Source organism: Pleurodeles waltl, chromosome 1_1, assembly GCF_031143425.1.
Source record: "Pleurodeles waltl isolate 20211129_DDA chromosome 1_1, aPleWal1.hap1.20221129, whole genome shotgun sequence".
In the NCBI taxonomy this organism is placed as follows: domain Eukaryota; kingdom Metazoa; phylum Chordata; class Amphibia; order Caudata; family Salamandridae; genus Pleurodeles; species Pleurodeles waltl.
The window spans coordinates 806930059-806946507 of NC_090436.1; the positions used below are offsets into that span (position 1 = coordinate 806930059).

The 16449-nt window shown below is 43.9% G+C and overlaps 1 protein-coding gene across 1 annotated transcript in view; it reads left to right on the top strand.

Moving 5' to 3' along the window:
• Nucleotides 1-16449, top strand: part of PUM3 (pumilio RNA binding family member 3) — a 517651-nt gene that overhangs the window by 300189 nt on the left and 201013 nt on the right. The window contains exon 8 of the mRNA XM_069228428.1: nucleotides 1107-1281. Within this exon, the coding sequence (XP_069084529.1) occupies nucleotides 1107-1281 (175 nt within the window). The remainder of the gene's footprint in view (nucleotides 1-1106; nucleotides 1282-16449) is intronic.

Here is a 16449-nt window from a genome sequence, read left to right on the forward strand (position 1 = left end):
AAAAATAAATGCAAGTTAAACCAGTTAATGAGAGATGCCCTTTTCAAGTTGTGAAACCTTGGTTAATGCGGTTAGTGCAAAGGGGGGAGGGGAGGGTGTGTGTGTGTGTGTCTGTGTCTCTCTTCGTCTGTCATTCCAAAGAGCCATGGAATTGAATTCTGGTTGGTGCAGTTGGGAATAGAGACTTGTGAGTTTGTAGTTTTGCAAAGTTTCAGCCTGTGACAGAAATCACTGTAAATATGTATGGCATCACACACAGTATAAGATTTGTTGCTACAAAGTGCACAAAAAGATTTAGGTTCAAAATAAAAAGTTCTTCCAAAATATAGATCTGAGTAATATGCTGACTCTACCAAATACAAACATTCTTTTCATGACGGTCCCACTCACTGCACAGCTCATCAGGTCACCTTATAGTAACTCTCATAAACAATATCTTTTAGTGACTCCATCAATTAAAGCCAATACTGGGTCCAAAGCTGCCTTTACAGAATAACCAAATGGCGCACGTTTACATTTTTGTCAGGCAGCAGGCGCACTGGCAAGAAGGCTTGTAGCTGTCTGCCCCTCGCTCAGCTTCACAGCACAGGAGATTCTATCCATTCCACTTCAGGTAAAGCATCTCAAATATCAGAATTAACTGTCCTGGGATGGTTGCCTTTTAACAAAAAGTAGAAGATTTTTTTTGTCAAATTAAAAAAAAAAAAAAAAAAAAAAAAAAAAAAAAAAAAGAAAGCAAGGGCAAGTCATGCCATCTTATCCCACCCATTTTGACTTCTACTTATGCAACACATTTTGAATTCATGTGAAGTCAAAGTCCACCTTTATTTTAACAGTAAATGTTGTGATAGTTGACTGCTTACTCCTCTTGGCTGATTCACCTAATTCAGAAGTCTTTTGATGTATTGCTTTCCTTTTAAACTGCTTTTCTTTGGTTCGCCTTACGAACAATCATTTAAATAAAATAAAAAAAACTTTGCATTGCCAGACATCAATAGAGATTAGAATGTGTGCTGTTTTTTTCAGGAGACCTGTGCTTATTTAAAATAATACTTTGAAGTGAGATTTTACAGACGTGTGTTTCTATCAATTTCTTATACCCAAAGGTCAAAACAACAAGTTGCAGAAATTATAAAAAGTTTTAAAGGCCAAGTGAGAAAAATGCTGCGGCATGCTGAGGCTTCATATGTAGTAGAGTACGCCTACAATGACAAGGCCGTTCTGGAACAGAGGAACTTTCTAACAGAAGAACTGTATGGGAATGCCTTTATGGTTTATAAGGTAGATGTTTTCTATGTCCTCAATACTGCAGTGTGAATACTTGTTGCCTGTTTGGTGTTAACCTCTTTATTGTTAAAAAAATAAAAAACATCTTTTCGATTCATAAAATAGCAATTCAGAGCTGGCCATTATGTCTTTCTATTTTAGGTGAAAATGCCTTTCCATGGCCTGCTGCGCTCTTCTCATTTCCTGGTTTTCCCTCACTTTCCTTGAAAATTACTTACAATTTCAAAGCCATTGTTGACTGAGCAAAGTGACATGAAAGCAAGAAATAGCAGTGCATTGCACCTTGCTCATGTAGCCAGTTTCTTAAGTTGTTGCCTTCACCTCTCTTATTCAGCCTCCTTCTGTGTTCACATTTTCCTCTCTTGCACTTCTTTGTCCTTTGTTATACATTTCTACTTGGTGTGATCTTCTGCATCAACAATTGACGCACGTTGCTTACGGTCCCTTAGGTCTGTCTGATTTTTATTTATCCAGTGCCATTTAGAAAGAGTAAAGCATGGCACTAAAATGTCATAAGTAATTTTTTTTCCTTCACTAAATAGTCCCCACAAACAAGTTGGGAAACACCTGGTGCTCTTCCAAATAATCCTCTATGCCAGTGGTACTCCAATTACGGCCTGGGGGCTGCCAGCGACCCTCCTGGCCTGTACATGTGACCCCTTGTGAACAGGACTGTTGTTTACTTGACAGAGCACTATTATTCAAGGAGATATTTAATATCTTGGCAAGCATTTATTTACAGGTTAACTGCATGTAAAAGAAAATAAGCAAAGAAGGTGTCCCACACCATTTAATGTTAGGAGCACCTTCACTTTTAAATACATAATGCAATAAATGTGTAAAATCATTAAGACGTATTTCATTAACATGCTGAAGATTTTCACCGTAGTACTTCAGATAATATCTGTCCATTGAGAAGAATTTTTTAAGAGTGTTAGTTTTAAAATATGAACGTAGAAACATTCATGCCTCCTCCCCCACCCTGACAGTAATGTCAATAGTGAACTAAGAGTCAGTTTCCATGTGGACACCTTTGGGTTGCCTGAGTTGTTACTATACCTGGACCACATAATGGTTTATTAAATCAGAAACAGGAGAAGGTTTTGTACATCACACATCCTGAAATCATGTATATGAAGGTGCTGTTATATATGATGATGAAGAAAGAGGATTCTAAGTGAAATGAAACAATTGCCTAGCATCACAGAATCTGGTCAAGTGGGGAAGCCTGGATTGATCTCAGATTTTCTGGTTTCATATTGTGCACTTTTGTTTCATGCAAATTCAGTAATGAAGTAACTTCCTTTGTATGTTTAACTCGGCCAGGATAGCCATAGCAAGAAGAGAAGACTTAACCTAAGTGAAGTAGAGGGATAACGACTCACATACAGCATAACACATTATTGGCAAATCAGTGCCACTTCTAGAGACTAGGGGCTTAATTTAGAGAGCAGTATTGAATGAAGCCCTCAGAAAAACTCCATGATTAACTATCGACACCGAATGCATACTTTACTTCCTCTACACAACCCCCACCCCCACCACCATCCCCATCACCACCACCACCACCACCACCCAAAAAATGCCCCACCTTCATAGTTGCAGTCCTCAGTCACACCACAGATCATACTTTTTACCCCCCGGACATTGATTGTGAACACCCATGATCTATGCTTTGGGTGACAATCCTGCCCTGATTCAGTTTTTCCTTAATTCAAATGCCTGGCCCAGTACTTTCTATAAGCAAATTCTGAACAGAGGCATCCCTTTCTGAATAGATATACATTTTTGTCTAGCATTTCTACAGTTCTCCTGCCAAGGAAGAGTTCTTTGTACCCAGAGGTTTGTGTTAAAATGTAATACTTTGATTAGAAACACATTTTTATGGCTACCACTGAAAGAGGGATTTTGTACATCAACTAATGACAATGAGAAGCATGGACCTCAAGATGAAGGTATTTGTTGATTCTGTACAGTGTATTTCCAAGCACGGGGGAACCCTCATTTTATGCAGCTTCTCTTGGCAGGGAATCTGCCTCTACAAACTGTCTTTGAATTAGCATTTCAAATTCCTTATCCTTTTTCTACAACCTATGGATAGTGGCATACTTTCTACAGTATGTAGAAATTCATGCTTTTTAGCTAGAGCATGAGCCTTCTGTTGTACTAAGTTTCTGCTACTGTTCGAGAAACAGATCCATCTCCCAGTTCTCTCAATGCATGATTAATTGTCATTGGACACTCACTTAAAGAATTGAATCGTCTATGAAATGCCTTTCAGTTAATAAAATAAGGGAAAGCAAGACAATTTGAACTGGCTATGAAGCAGCTGGAACGCTTTTCTTTAATTGATGTAGCAGGTTCTCTAGTCCCTAAATCACGTCAGTGTCTCCTGAAGGAATTTGGTGTAACAAAAGGATAGGTACACACAGCGACTATCTTGGAGTGCTTTTTCTTACATTTAAAAAAAAAAAAAAAGTAGATTACTGTTGTAGGAAAGTAACCCTTTTTGTCATGGTCATCCCCACATTTTGCCACTGGTACTGATGTTTTTCGCTTAATGTGCAGTGTGTTCCTGCTTACCAGGCCCCAGTGCTCTTTCCCTAAAAACAACGTAAAATGGTCTAATTGTGTTACAGTTGGCACACACTTTAGAGCTCCTGTATGTCCCTATTAACTGGTACCCCAGGTACCTAGGGCATGAGTACTGAAGAGGATCCACAAAATTGCAGCATGTATTATGCCACCCTATGAGACCCCCATACAAATTGCATGCAGACTGCCATCGCAGGCTTCATGACATGGTGCAAGCCATAAGTGAAAACAAGACATGGCACAGAAACTGTGTGCCATGCCCAAGATACTGCATGTCTTACATATGAGTCACCCGTACAGCAGGCCTTAAGAGCCCTAAAACAGGGTGCGTTATAATACATGTGAGAGCCTATCTGCATGAACAGGCATGCCCCTGTGATGCCTAGTTCTGTTGCTAGATATTTCAAGTAAACAGGAAAGCCATCTTAAATCATGTACTGGGCACTGATCATTACGAGTTACCCAGCTATGTAATGGCTTAACTGAAACCTATTGTGTTTGTTATCAAACAACAACTCTTAATAAATCCATACTAATGCCAGTATTGGATTTTTTGTGGCAGGCACCCAGAGGGCACTTTAGAGGTGGCCCCTAAAGCCTATTAGTCTCCTAGTGTGCTGGCTGACTGGTATCAACCAGCCTGCCAACACAGGCAAGGTTCCGACCCCGTGGAGGTGCAGGCCTGTGCTCTTAGAGGCCCGAAACAATGCCTGCTCCGGAGTAAGTTATCGCCATCTCCAGTAGGATGGCTAGTTGGCTAGTAAATCAGCATAACTGGGCTGGAGGTTTCAACGCCTCTGCCGCCCTTTGATATGCAACCCCGGCTTCCCTCAGACCTGGGAATGCCACCCCTGCCCGAGGCCCGTTTGACACCAGGAAACGCAGGGAATTACCTATGCAGTAGGCATGCTGCACCTCCAGGCTAGTCACACCCCTGCGGTGGGCTGCCTGCTGTGCTCCTCACAAGAAGGGTTGCGCCATCTTATTTTTGGTGTAATTAGGAACTCTGGGACAGGGTTATGCCTACTCCCTGACAGGAAGTGATCAAATAAGGGGTGTAATCACTGCAGCGGTAAGTAGCCCATTGGCTACTGCCCTACTTTCCCCTAATTATATTCAATAAATTCAGTATCAATGTGCCCCCTGACACCAGGAACTCAGATTCACCTGACTACAAATAGAAGAAGGCCATAAGGAGCTGACCAATGTGAGAACTGTGAACTAACTGTCGACTTTGGCACCAAACCGTGCCTGCCTGTTCCTGTCCCGATAATTGCAGAGACCTGACTCATCCTCCAGCTCTGCATCCTTCCCCTCCAGCTCTGCATCCTTCCGTGCCTTGGAGGGCTGCCAGCATTTCACCAACCAGCCAACATCTCCCTTAGAGTAGCAGAGCCGCCACCCCCCATTTCTAAATTGGTCTCAAGTTCCTTCTTAAGTGTGTTTATTTATTGACTCTGTGTGTTCAACAAATGCTTAACACTTCCCTCTAATAAGCCTAAACTACTCGCCCACACTACTACAAAGAGAGCAGTTGGAATTATTAATTTAAGCCATGTAAACCAATAAGGCTTGTCTGGACTATCTGCATTTTGTACACTTGATAGATAGCCATCTTCCGACAACTGCCAACGATCTGCACACACGTGGCAGCGAACTTGGGATACTTTTGAGTTTATTCTTCATTTGCCATTCCAAATTGGTGGACAGCTATCTTGGGATACTATATTAAAATAAACTGTGTACATATTGTTGTGCAATAAGGGAAGCAAGCAGCCCAATAGGACAAGCACCGTGCAGTTGTCAGATGTTTGCAAAAAAATAAATAAATATAAAATACAATTGATGAAAAAATAGGAGGGAGCGGGGAAAGATGACTGTGTGAGGAGTGGGTAGCCAAAGGCTATCCAGCAGGCTGCTGAATTGTAAAATCTCACACAACAAGGTGGTAGGATTTAAAAAAAGAAACAGAGGGAGGGATAGAAGACCAAAGGTTGAATATGGGGGTCTGGAGCATGAAAACGGAACTAAAGCGCATGGTGGAGAGCTCTGGCAGATTTAAAATTAAACTAACTCAAAAGGGATACAAAGGAAAAATAAGTTCACTCTCATGGAGTGATGAAAGAAAAAGAAAATAAATAGTTCCCTGATTGTAAGCAGCGTGTAGGTTACAGAGTTTAGGTTGCAGTACTCCCCCCCCCCTCCACATTTTGATGGTATTTGATGCAACTTTGACTGAAGTGCACAGTGTCCCTGCCAGCCAAGTCCCCAGTGTCAGTGTTCTTTCTCTCAACACTGTACGATTGGCGAAACCTTTAGCACCCTCTGTATGTCTCTAGTAAATGGTACCCCTGGTACCTATGGCCTGAGGTATGAAAGAAGGTCTGCAGCACAAATTGTGCCATCCTGAGGCATACCTCACCAAGCACATGGCAGGCTGCCATTCCAGACTGCATGTCTTGATGCAGACAAAAGTGAAAACATTACAGCCTGTGTGCCATGTCCCCTACCACTGCATGCAATGTAAGTCATCAATAAAGCAGGCCTACAGTCCTAAGGCAGGGTGCATTATATTACATGTGAGGGAGTATCTGCAGATATACCCCTGCTATAGGTTTGCCTGTTCTCATAACTAGTAAGTGGCTAAGCAAACGATTTTAAATGCATGTGTTGGACACTGGTCAATACGAGGGCCCCAGCTACATGATAACTTTACAGAATATAGGGTTGTTTGGTATCAAACATCACATGTTGATAAGCCCACACTGATTCCAGTGATGGATTTATCAATAAATGCACCCAGAGGGCACCTTAAAGGTTCCCCCGAAAACCTACTAGCCTCTGGTGTGCTTGGTGAATGGTTTCTGCCAGCCTGCCACCTGATACATGGTTCTGGACCCCTAGGGTGCAAGCCTTCTGCTGTCAGCAGGCACCCAGAACAAAAGTGTGTCCGGGAACAGGGTGTAACACCCCTTCCCACAGGATGACCTGCTGATCAGCCTTTCTAAGGTGGCAAACCTCAAAGGGCTGCCGCCTTTGAAATGTGAATCTAGGCTTCCCCTCATAGGCTCCACTCCTACCCTCCCTTGTCACCTGGACGGGTGGGAAAATTAGCTAGTGAGGCAGGGGTGTTCCCACCACCCCACACCCCCCTGGCTAGTACCACCCCTAAGGACGGCTTACCACCTAAGAAGACCAAGGACCCTGAAGACCTTCAAAAGTAGAAGAGGAGTAAAGGAGCAGCTGACCTGGTACCAACCCAGTCCACCTGTCTGCATCCCTTGTCGAAAATCTGCACCAAAGTTCACTCGTTACTGCCTGCCTTCGAAAAAGACTCAAGACCGGCAGTGACCAGCAGAACTGTTCTCCAGCAAACTCCAAAGAAGGTACTCTGAAGTCTCCGGAACCGCCAAAACCAGACACCTGAAGTCCCCACTGCACCTGCTGTCTCTGACCCGAGTTGAAGTGGTCCACCAGTGCCAACAAGGATCCCCAGCCCTCCAAAGTCCATGTCCATCGTGGTTTCACCCCTTCTGGACTTCCAGATGACGCATGCAGACTCTGCACGCAGCCCACCCCGTCTCCAGTAAGGAAAACCAGACACCTAAATACACCTGCACCCGTCACACCTGAGCCATGGAGAAGAGGACCAAAGGTACCTACCTGTTCCCGAGCATTGTGAGGCCTGAGCACCGCCATATGCTCAGCCTAACTGGCCTCCTGGCCAGAGAATGCAGCCTCTTTTCGCAGTGACCGATCTCCATTGAAACGCATTGGGCACCCAACGCTGTTTTTCACCCTGAATCTGGCTGACCCTGTGCTGCTGGTTGTGTACTGCTGGTGCTGCCCTGGACCCTGCCCACTACTCACCTTATCACCTGGAGATTGTTCTTGTAAGTCGTAGTACTGTACCTGTTTGCAGAACTTGTTTTTCATCCCATCGCTAACATTGCAGATCTCAGAAATTGCAATGTGTCCACTTTTTAAAGTGAAAATAATTCCTGTTTAAAAACACTTACCTGAACGATTTTTCTGTAATGCCTTAACATATATATAGAGCGACTTTCTGTTTTTATAAATTGGTGTGGATCTCCTTTCTGAGTAGTCTCATTTATCGACTTTTGTGTGTATTTGTGGATTTCTTGCACTCCTCTGTGTTAAGCCTTAGGCTGCTCAACCACACTACCTCTAAATAGGAACACCTGGACCCTTTACACTGTATTGACATACCACATAAAGGGCCAGCTTCCTACACTGCAGAAGTCTACTCCTCATCCAAATAGAAGCACTGTAAAACAGGTATGGTTCTGGGAAGGAGCAAAACCACTGAATACCGAGCAGTTGGGTGAGTGTGACAAGAAATCCAATCAGTGATAAGCAATGAGCTAACTCAAAGCCCCCTGTAAGTATTGTTTTTGTTCACAATAGTTCTTTCAACAGCAGATATCTGAAGATGTCTGTAGGTTGGACCTGAAAAGGTATTGAGGAATGGTCCTAATGCATGTGTTGTAGGGCCTCTGTCCTGTAAATAAATGTTTTAGATCTGTGTTTTCTTAACCTGTGGTCTGTGAATTCTTGGGGTCTGTGACGCCTACCCAGAGGATCCAATGCTGCTTACAAAATTAAATAGAAGATCAATATCTGTGTGTTCGATGGCATGTGTAGCTGCAGATACACATGCTGTGCACAGTCCGCCGTCTGGTGTTGGGCTCGGAGTGTTACAAGTTGTTTTTCTTCGAAGAAGTCTTTTCGAGTCACGAGACCGAGGGACTCCTCCTCTTTCGGTTCCATTGCGCATGGGCGTCGACTCCATCTTAGATTGTTTTTTTTCCGCCATCGGGTTCGGACGTGTTCCTTTTCGCTCCGTGTTTCGGGTCGGAAAGTTAGTTAGAATCTCGGAAAAAATCGTCGGTATTGTTTCGTTCGGTATTGGGTTAGTTAGAACAAATCGACACCGAATCTTGAAGAGCTCCGGTGGCCCTTCGGGGTAATTTCGATCCCCCGACGGGGCAATTTCGATCCCCCGTCGGGGCCTGGTCGGCCCAACCGCGTGCAACTTCAAGACTGATGGAACGGACCCCGTTCCGCTTCTGTCCTAAATGCCATCACAAATATCCGTATACGGATCAGCATCTGGTCTGTAACTTGTGCCTGTCCCCGGAGCACAAGGAGGATACGTGTGAAGCCTGTCGAGCGTTTCGGTCGAGGAAGACGCTCAGAGACCGAAGAGCCAGAAGATTGCAAATAGCGTCCACGCCGACAGGACACCATCGGTTCGAGGACGAAGAGGAAGCGTTCTCCATCCACAAGTCGGATTCGGGGGAATCCGACGCCGAAGACATAACAACCGTGAGTAAGACGTCGAAAATTAGGACTCACGAAAAGTCCACAAAAGCCCAGGGGACGCCACTGCCAACAGGCCATGGCTTAACCCAAAAACTAGGTGACCGAGCCAAGGCACTGAAAAAGGGCATGCTGGTGTCGAAGTCATCCGACTCCGGTCGTGATACCGCCACACAGCAACCTCGGAGCCGAGACACCGGCTCCGAGACAATTCGGCGCAGAGACAGCGGCACCGAAGATGTTCGGCACCGAGATACCACGCCGAAATCAAAGAAATCTTCTTCGGAGCCTAAAAAGCCTACCGAAAAAAGCCTCGGAACCGAAAATTAGTTCCTATACAGAGGAACAAGGACTAAACACCCAATTGCATAGATTTGGTGAAGAGCTTCAAACTGTAGAAATTGACTACACTCAAAGGAGGCTTCACATCCAGGAAGACACAGGGAAGATAACCACTCTTCCCCCAATCAAGATGAAAAGGAAACTTGTTTTTCAACAAGGGGACAAGCAACCACAAGCAAAGGTGGTAAAGAAAGTAACACCACCACCTTCTCCACCACAATCAACACATGCATCACCGGCGCAAACTCCACCACTAACGCACTCACCAGCTCATACCACAATGAGCCAGGATGATCCCGATGCATGGGACCTCTACGACGCCCCAGTGTCTGACAATAGTCCAGACTCCTATCCAACTAAACAGTCACCACCTGAGGACAGTACATCATATGCACAGGTGGACGCAAGGGCAGCCGAATTCCACAATGTCTCACTACATTCGGAACTTATTGAGGATGACTTTCTCTTTAACACCCTGTCCTCCACCCATAGCCAGTATCAAAGCCTTCCCATGCTCCCAGGAATGCTAAGGCACTCAAAACAAATATTTCAGGAGCCAGTTAAAGGCAGAGCCATAACTCCAAGGGTGGAGAAAAAATATAAGGCACCTCCCACAGACCCAATATTTATTACAACACAACTAACACCGGACTCTGTAGTTGTGGGGGCAGCTCGTAAAAGAGCCAACTCTCAGACATCAGGCGACGCACCACCTCCAGACAAGGAGAGCCGCAAATTTGATGCAGCGGGAAAAAGAGTTGCAGCACAAGCAGCAAATCAGTGGCGTATCGCCAACTCGCAAGCACTCTTGGCAAGATACGACAGGGCTCATTGGGATGAAATGCAACATCTCATCGAACCCCTTCCCAAGGAGTTCCAAAAAAGAGCGCAACAAGTGGTGGAAGAGGGACAAAGTATCTCGAACAATCAGATACGGTCTTCCATGGATGCAGCCCATACAGCTGCAAGGACAATAAACACTGCAGTCACAATACGGAGGCACGCTTGGCTGCGCACTTCTGGGTTCAAACCCGAAATCCAACGGGCTGTGCTCAATATGCCGTTTAATGAACAGCAATTGTTTGGGCCGGAGGTAGACACTGCCATTGAAAAACTAAAAAAGGACACCGATACAGCCAAAGCCATGGGCGCACTCTACTCCCCGCAGAGCAGAGGCACATTTCGGAAAACACCTTTTAGGGGAGGGTTTCGGGGTCAACCCACAGAAACCAACACTTCACAGGCAAGACCACCTACCTACCAGGGTCAATATCAAAGGGGAGGTTTTCGGGGACAATATAGAGGAGGCCAATTCCCAAGAAGTCGGGGAAAATGTCAAGGTCCCAAAACCCCTCAAAATAAACAGTGACTCACAAGTCACACAACCCCATCACACAACACCAGTGGGGGGAAGACTAAGCCAATTCTACGAATCTTGGGAAGAAATAACAACAGACACTTGGGTCTTAGCAATTATACAAACATGGCTATTGCATAGAATTTCACAAATTCCCTCCAAACGTCCCACCGAAAACACACAATATGTCAAAACCGCATATAGATCTTCTAGGACTAGAAGTTCAAACATTACTACAAAAGGACGCAATAGAATTAGTACCAAGCCTACAGAAAAACACAGGAGTTTACTCACTGTATTTTCTAATACCAAAGAAGGACAAAACTCTGAGACCAATACTAGATCTCAGAACACTAAATACCTACATCAAATCAGACCACTTTCACATGGTCACATTACAAGACGTTATCCCACTGCTCAAACAGCAAGACTACATGACAACATTAGACCTAAAGGATGCGTATTTCCACATACCGATACATCCTTCCCACAGGAAATACCTAAGGTTCGTATTCAAAGGAATACATTACCAATTCAAAGTGTTGCCATTCGGAATAACAACTGCGGCAAGAGTCTTTACAAAATGCCTGGCAGTAGTAGCTGCACATATCAGAAGGCAGCAGATACACGTGTTCCCTTACTTAGATGACTGGTTAATCAAGACCAACACGCTAACAAGGTGTTCACGTCACACAAAGTATGTCATACAGACCCTTCACAAGCTGGGTTTCTCCATCAACTATGCAAAGTCACACCTTTTGCCGTGTCAAACACAGCAATACTTAGGAGCGACAATCAACACAACAGAAGGGATAGCCACTCCAAGTCCAAAAAGGGTTCAAACATTTCACAAGGTGATACAGGCCATGTATCCAACACAAAAGATACAAGCAAAAATGGTATTAAAACTCCTAGGCATGATGTCTTCATGCATAGCCATTGTCCCAAACGCAAGATTGCACATGCGGCCCTTACAACAATGCCTAGCATCACAATGGTCACATGCACAGGGTCAACTTCTAGATCTGGTGTTGATAGACCGCCAAACATACATCTCGCTTCTATGGTGGAACAGTTCAAATTTAAACAAAGGGCGGCCTTTCCAAGACCCAGTGCCACAATACGTCATAACAACGGATGCTTCCATGACAGGGTGGGGAGCACACCTCAATCAACACAGCATCCAAGGACAATGGGACATACATCAAAGGAAGTTTCACATAAATCACTTAGAACTGTTAGCAGTATTTCTAGCGTTGAAAGCATTTCAACCCATGATAACCCACAAATACATTCTTGTCAAAACAGACAACATGACAACAATGTATTATTTAAACAAACAGGGGGAGACACACTCGACACAGTTGTGTCTCCTAACACAAAAAATATGGCATTGGGCAATTCACAACCACATTCGCCTAATAGCACAATTTATTCCAGGGATCCAGAACCAGCTAGCAGACCATCTCTCTCGGGATCACCAACAAGTCTACGAATGGGAAATTCACCCCCAAATACTGAACACTTACTTTCAAATTTGGGGAACACCTCAAATAGATCTATTTGCAACAAAAGAAAACGCAAAATGCCAAAACTTCGCATCCAGGTTCCCACACCATCAATCCCAAGGCAATGCTCTATGGATGAATTGGTCAGGGATATTTGCGTACGCTTTCCCCCTCTCCTTGCATATCTAGTAAACAGATTGAGTCAAAACAAACTCAAACTCATACTAATAGCACCAACATGGGCAAGACAACCTTGGTTTACAACACTACTAGACCTGTCAGTAGTACCTCATGTCAAGCTACCCAACAGACCAGATCTGTTAACACAACACAAACAACAGATCAGGCATCCAAACCCAGCATCGCTGAATCTAGCAATTTGGCTCCTGAAATCCTAGAATTTGGACACTTAGACCTCACACGAGTGTATGGAGGTCATAAAACAAGCTAGAAAACCTTCCACTAGACACTGCTATGCAAATAAATGGAAAAGATTTGTTTGTTACTGCCATAATAATCAAATTCAACCATTGCACGCATCTCCAAAAGATGTAGTAGGATATTTACTACATTTGCAAAAATCAAATCTAGCTTTCTCTTCCATAAAGATACATCTCACCGCAATATCTGCTTACCTGCAGATTACTCATTCAACTTCCCTATTTAGAATACCTGTCATTAAAGCGTTTATGGAAGGCCTGAAGAGAATTATACCACCAAGGACACCACCTGTTCCTTCATGGAACCTCAACATTGTCTTAACAAGGCTCATGGGTCCACCTTTCGAACCCATGCATTCTTGTGAAATGCAATACTTAACGTGGAAAGTTGCATTTCTCATTGCCATCACATCTCTAAGAAGAGTGAGTGAGATTCAGGCATTTACCATACAAGAACCATTTATTCAAATACACAAGAATAAGGTAGTTCTAAGAACAAATCCAAAATTCTTACCAAAGGTTATCTCACCGTTCCACTTAAATCAAACCGTAGAATTACCAGTGTTCTTCCCACAGCCAGATTCAATAGCTGAAAGAGCACTACATACATTAGACATCAAAAGAGCACTAATGTACTACATTGACAGAACAAAACAAATTAGGAAGACAAAACAACTATTTATTGCCTTTCAAAAACCTCATACAGGAAATCCAATTTCAAAACAAGGCATTGCCAGGTGGATAGTTAAGTGTATTCAAACCTGCTATCTTAAAGCAAAGAGAGAGCTGCCTATTACACCAAAGGCACACTCAACCAGAAAGAAAGGGGCTACCATGGCCTTTCTAGGAAATATTCCAATGAACGAAATATGTAAGGCAGCAACATGGTCTACGCCTCATACATTTACCAAGCACTACTGTGTAGATGTGTTAACTGCACAACAAGCCACAGTAGGTCAGGCTGTACTAAGAACATTATTTCAAACTACTTCAACTCCTACAGGCTGAACCACCGCTTTTGGGGAGATAACTGCTTACTAGTCTATGCACAGCATGTGTATCTGCAGCTACACATGCCATTGAACGGAAAATGTCACTTACCCAGTGTACATCTGTTCGTGGCATGAGTCGCTGCAGATTCACATGCGCCCACCCGCCTCCCCGGGAGCCTGTAGCCGTTTAGAAGTAGATCTTAAACAATTGTACATTTGTAAATATATTACTTTAACCTTTATTATGTACATACGTATTCATTCCATTGCATGGGCACTATGACTAACATACACAACTCCTACCTCACCCTCTGCGGGGAAAACAATCTAAGATGGAGTCGACGCCCATGTGCAGTGGAACCGAAAGGGGAGGAGTCCCTCGGTCTCGTGACTCGAAAAGACTTCTTCAAAGAAAAACAACTTGTAACACTCCGAGCCCAACACCAGACGGCGGACTGTGCACAGCATGTGAATCTGCAGCGACTCATGCCACGAACAGATGTACACTGGGTAAGTGACATTTTCCATATATTTAAGGATTAACTGAAAATAAACACAGGTTACAGGGACTTTATAGTGTGGCACAATGGTTAGAGCGGCAGACCCTGATGCACAGATCTGGCCCGGGACCAGGGTTCAATTCCCGCCTCGGTGGGTCTTGCGCTCAATTCCCTTGGACCAGATAATTCTCGCCTCAGTGCCTAATCTAATCAATGGGCCCCACTCTGTAACTCTGGGCAATAGCTTGCTTAATCTCCACAACGGCCCTCACAGTGCTTGGATGCCTGGCTTCACCCTGGGGGTGCCCAGGAGTGGGAGCCTCACAGGGAAAAGCCAGGAGGGGTTCCACAGTGGTATGCGTACAGCGCCTTGAGACCCTAATGGGTGAGTAGTGCGCTATATAAGTGCGAAGTTTACAGTTTATTTTGTTCTTTTTTTTTTTTTTTTTTTTTTTACAGTTTTATAGTTAGCTTCATGTTTTACCCACACAAAACCATAGAAATTCAGCAGTTTTAGTTATACTTGTAGTTAGCTTGTGGCCTAAAGGTACTTTCCTGCATGTGTTCTAGTTTCTTCAGATAAGTATTCCTATAAGTACAACTATAACTACTGAATGCATATGGTTTTTGTGGGTAAAACTTGAACCTAATTATGACATCCCTGTAAATTTTGTTTACTTTTTCAGTGAATTTCTGTCTTTTTTTTTTTTTTTTTTTTTTATAACTTAAAGTAGTATATAAATACTGCATGTTAATATAGCCACTGCTGCACATGGCCTTAGGCTGTGCATGGTGGGGGTTGGCAGCAGGGCCTGCAAACTGTCCGTCCCACCCCCATCCTTGTATACACACAACCCGATGGGGGTTCCATTGGGCTTCGGATCTGCGAGGATCGCGCTGTGTGCCGCGGTACGATCCACGGATCGACCCAGAAATGAGGGTGATTTTTATTTTTTCCCATGAGGGGCCCCTTAAAGAACCCTACAAGTGTCCTTTGGGGTCAGGATACCTCTGTCTTGACCCCTTGTGTGTGTTTTCATTTATTTTCCCCAGGGGCCCAGCCAAGAAACAAAATGGTGGTCTCCACGTTCCTTTCAGGTTGCGGCCGGCCAATCAAGGCTTTGCATTTTTTCAGAACCACAGGTACCTGGGGATCCGCAGAGGATCCATGTTCCTAAATATCTATATTTTTCCCTTTAATAACTACGAAAGTACTGAACAGATGTACACCAATAGAAATTACTTGGGTTTGGGTCCCCGTTTCTCATTTGTGGTTCAGTGAGTTCACCAGAAGTCCAAACGTTAAGAACCTCAGTTTTAGATCATTGCTTTCATGAAATGGATAAATATTCAAACAATTGGGCCTTTTGTCTCCAGTTAAATTCCTGCTTCCTCAGCAAACTGGCCTCATAACTAGAATGCTATATTGTATACAGCAGTGTGTGTATGCTCCATATACACTCTCACTACACAGCTTGTGTAATTTGAAGGAGCCAGAGCTTTCAGATTCCAGCTACTTCAGTGTGATCGGTGCACACGGCCATAACTCAGCCCCTCTCAGAGCATCAGTCACAACAGGGGATGTACCATTGGAAAGGGGAGAATGTCCCCTTACCAGGGATAACTCTTCATAATGGATCCCTGCTTAGATCCTCCCACTAGACCACCAACAATTTGAAAGGTGGGGGAAATGCTTTTGTGTTTCCACCACAGACTGCAAGTAGGTAAACACCGCAAAAATAGGAACCATTGACTACCACTTAGAAAGTTCCAATTGTTACAACTCTTCCTTTTTCTAAAAGCTGGAAAGAGGGTGATCTTAACAGAGAGAACTTTTTGTTTATTCCATTTTTACAAAAAAAAGGCACTTTCTTGCAGAACACTTATTCTCTGTTTATTTTCAGAAAAGCCAAAGCTGCGTTACATTTTGGCTGTTTTCTCAGTTCCCCCTCAATGAATTCCCAAACTCTGGGTATCTTTAGACTGTCCCAACACAGTGGGCGAAGAAGTTCATGTTTGGCTTGGATATCTTTAGTTGACAAAAAGTTATGACGGCTTGATGGCATAAAGTACCTTTCCACCTAT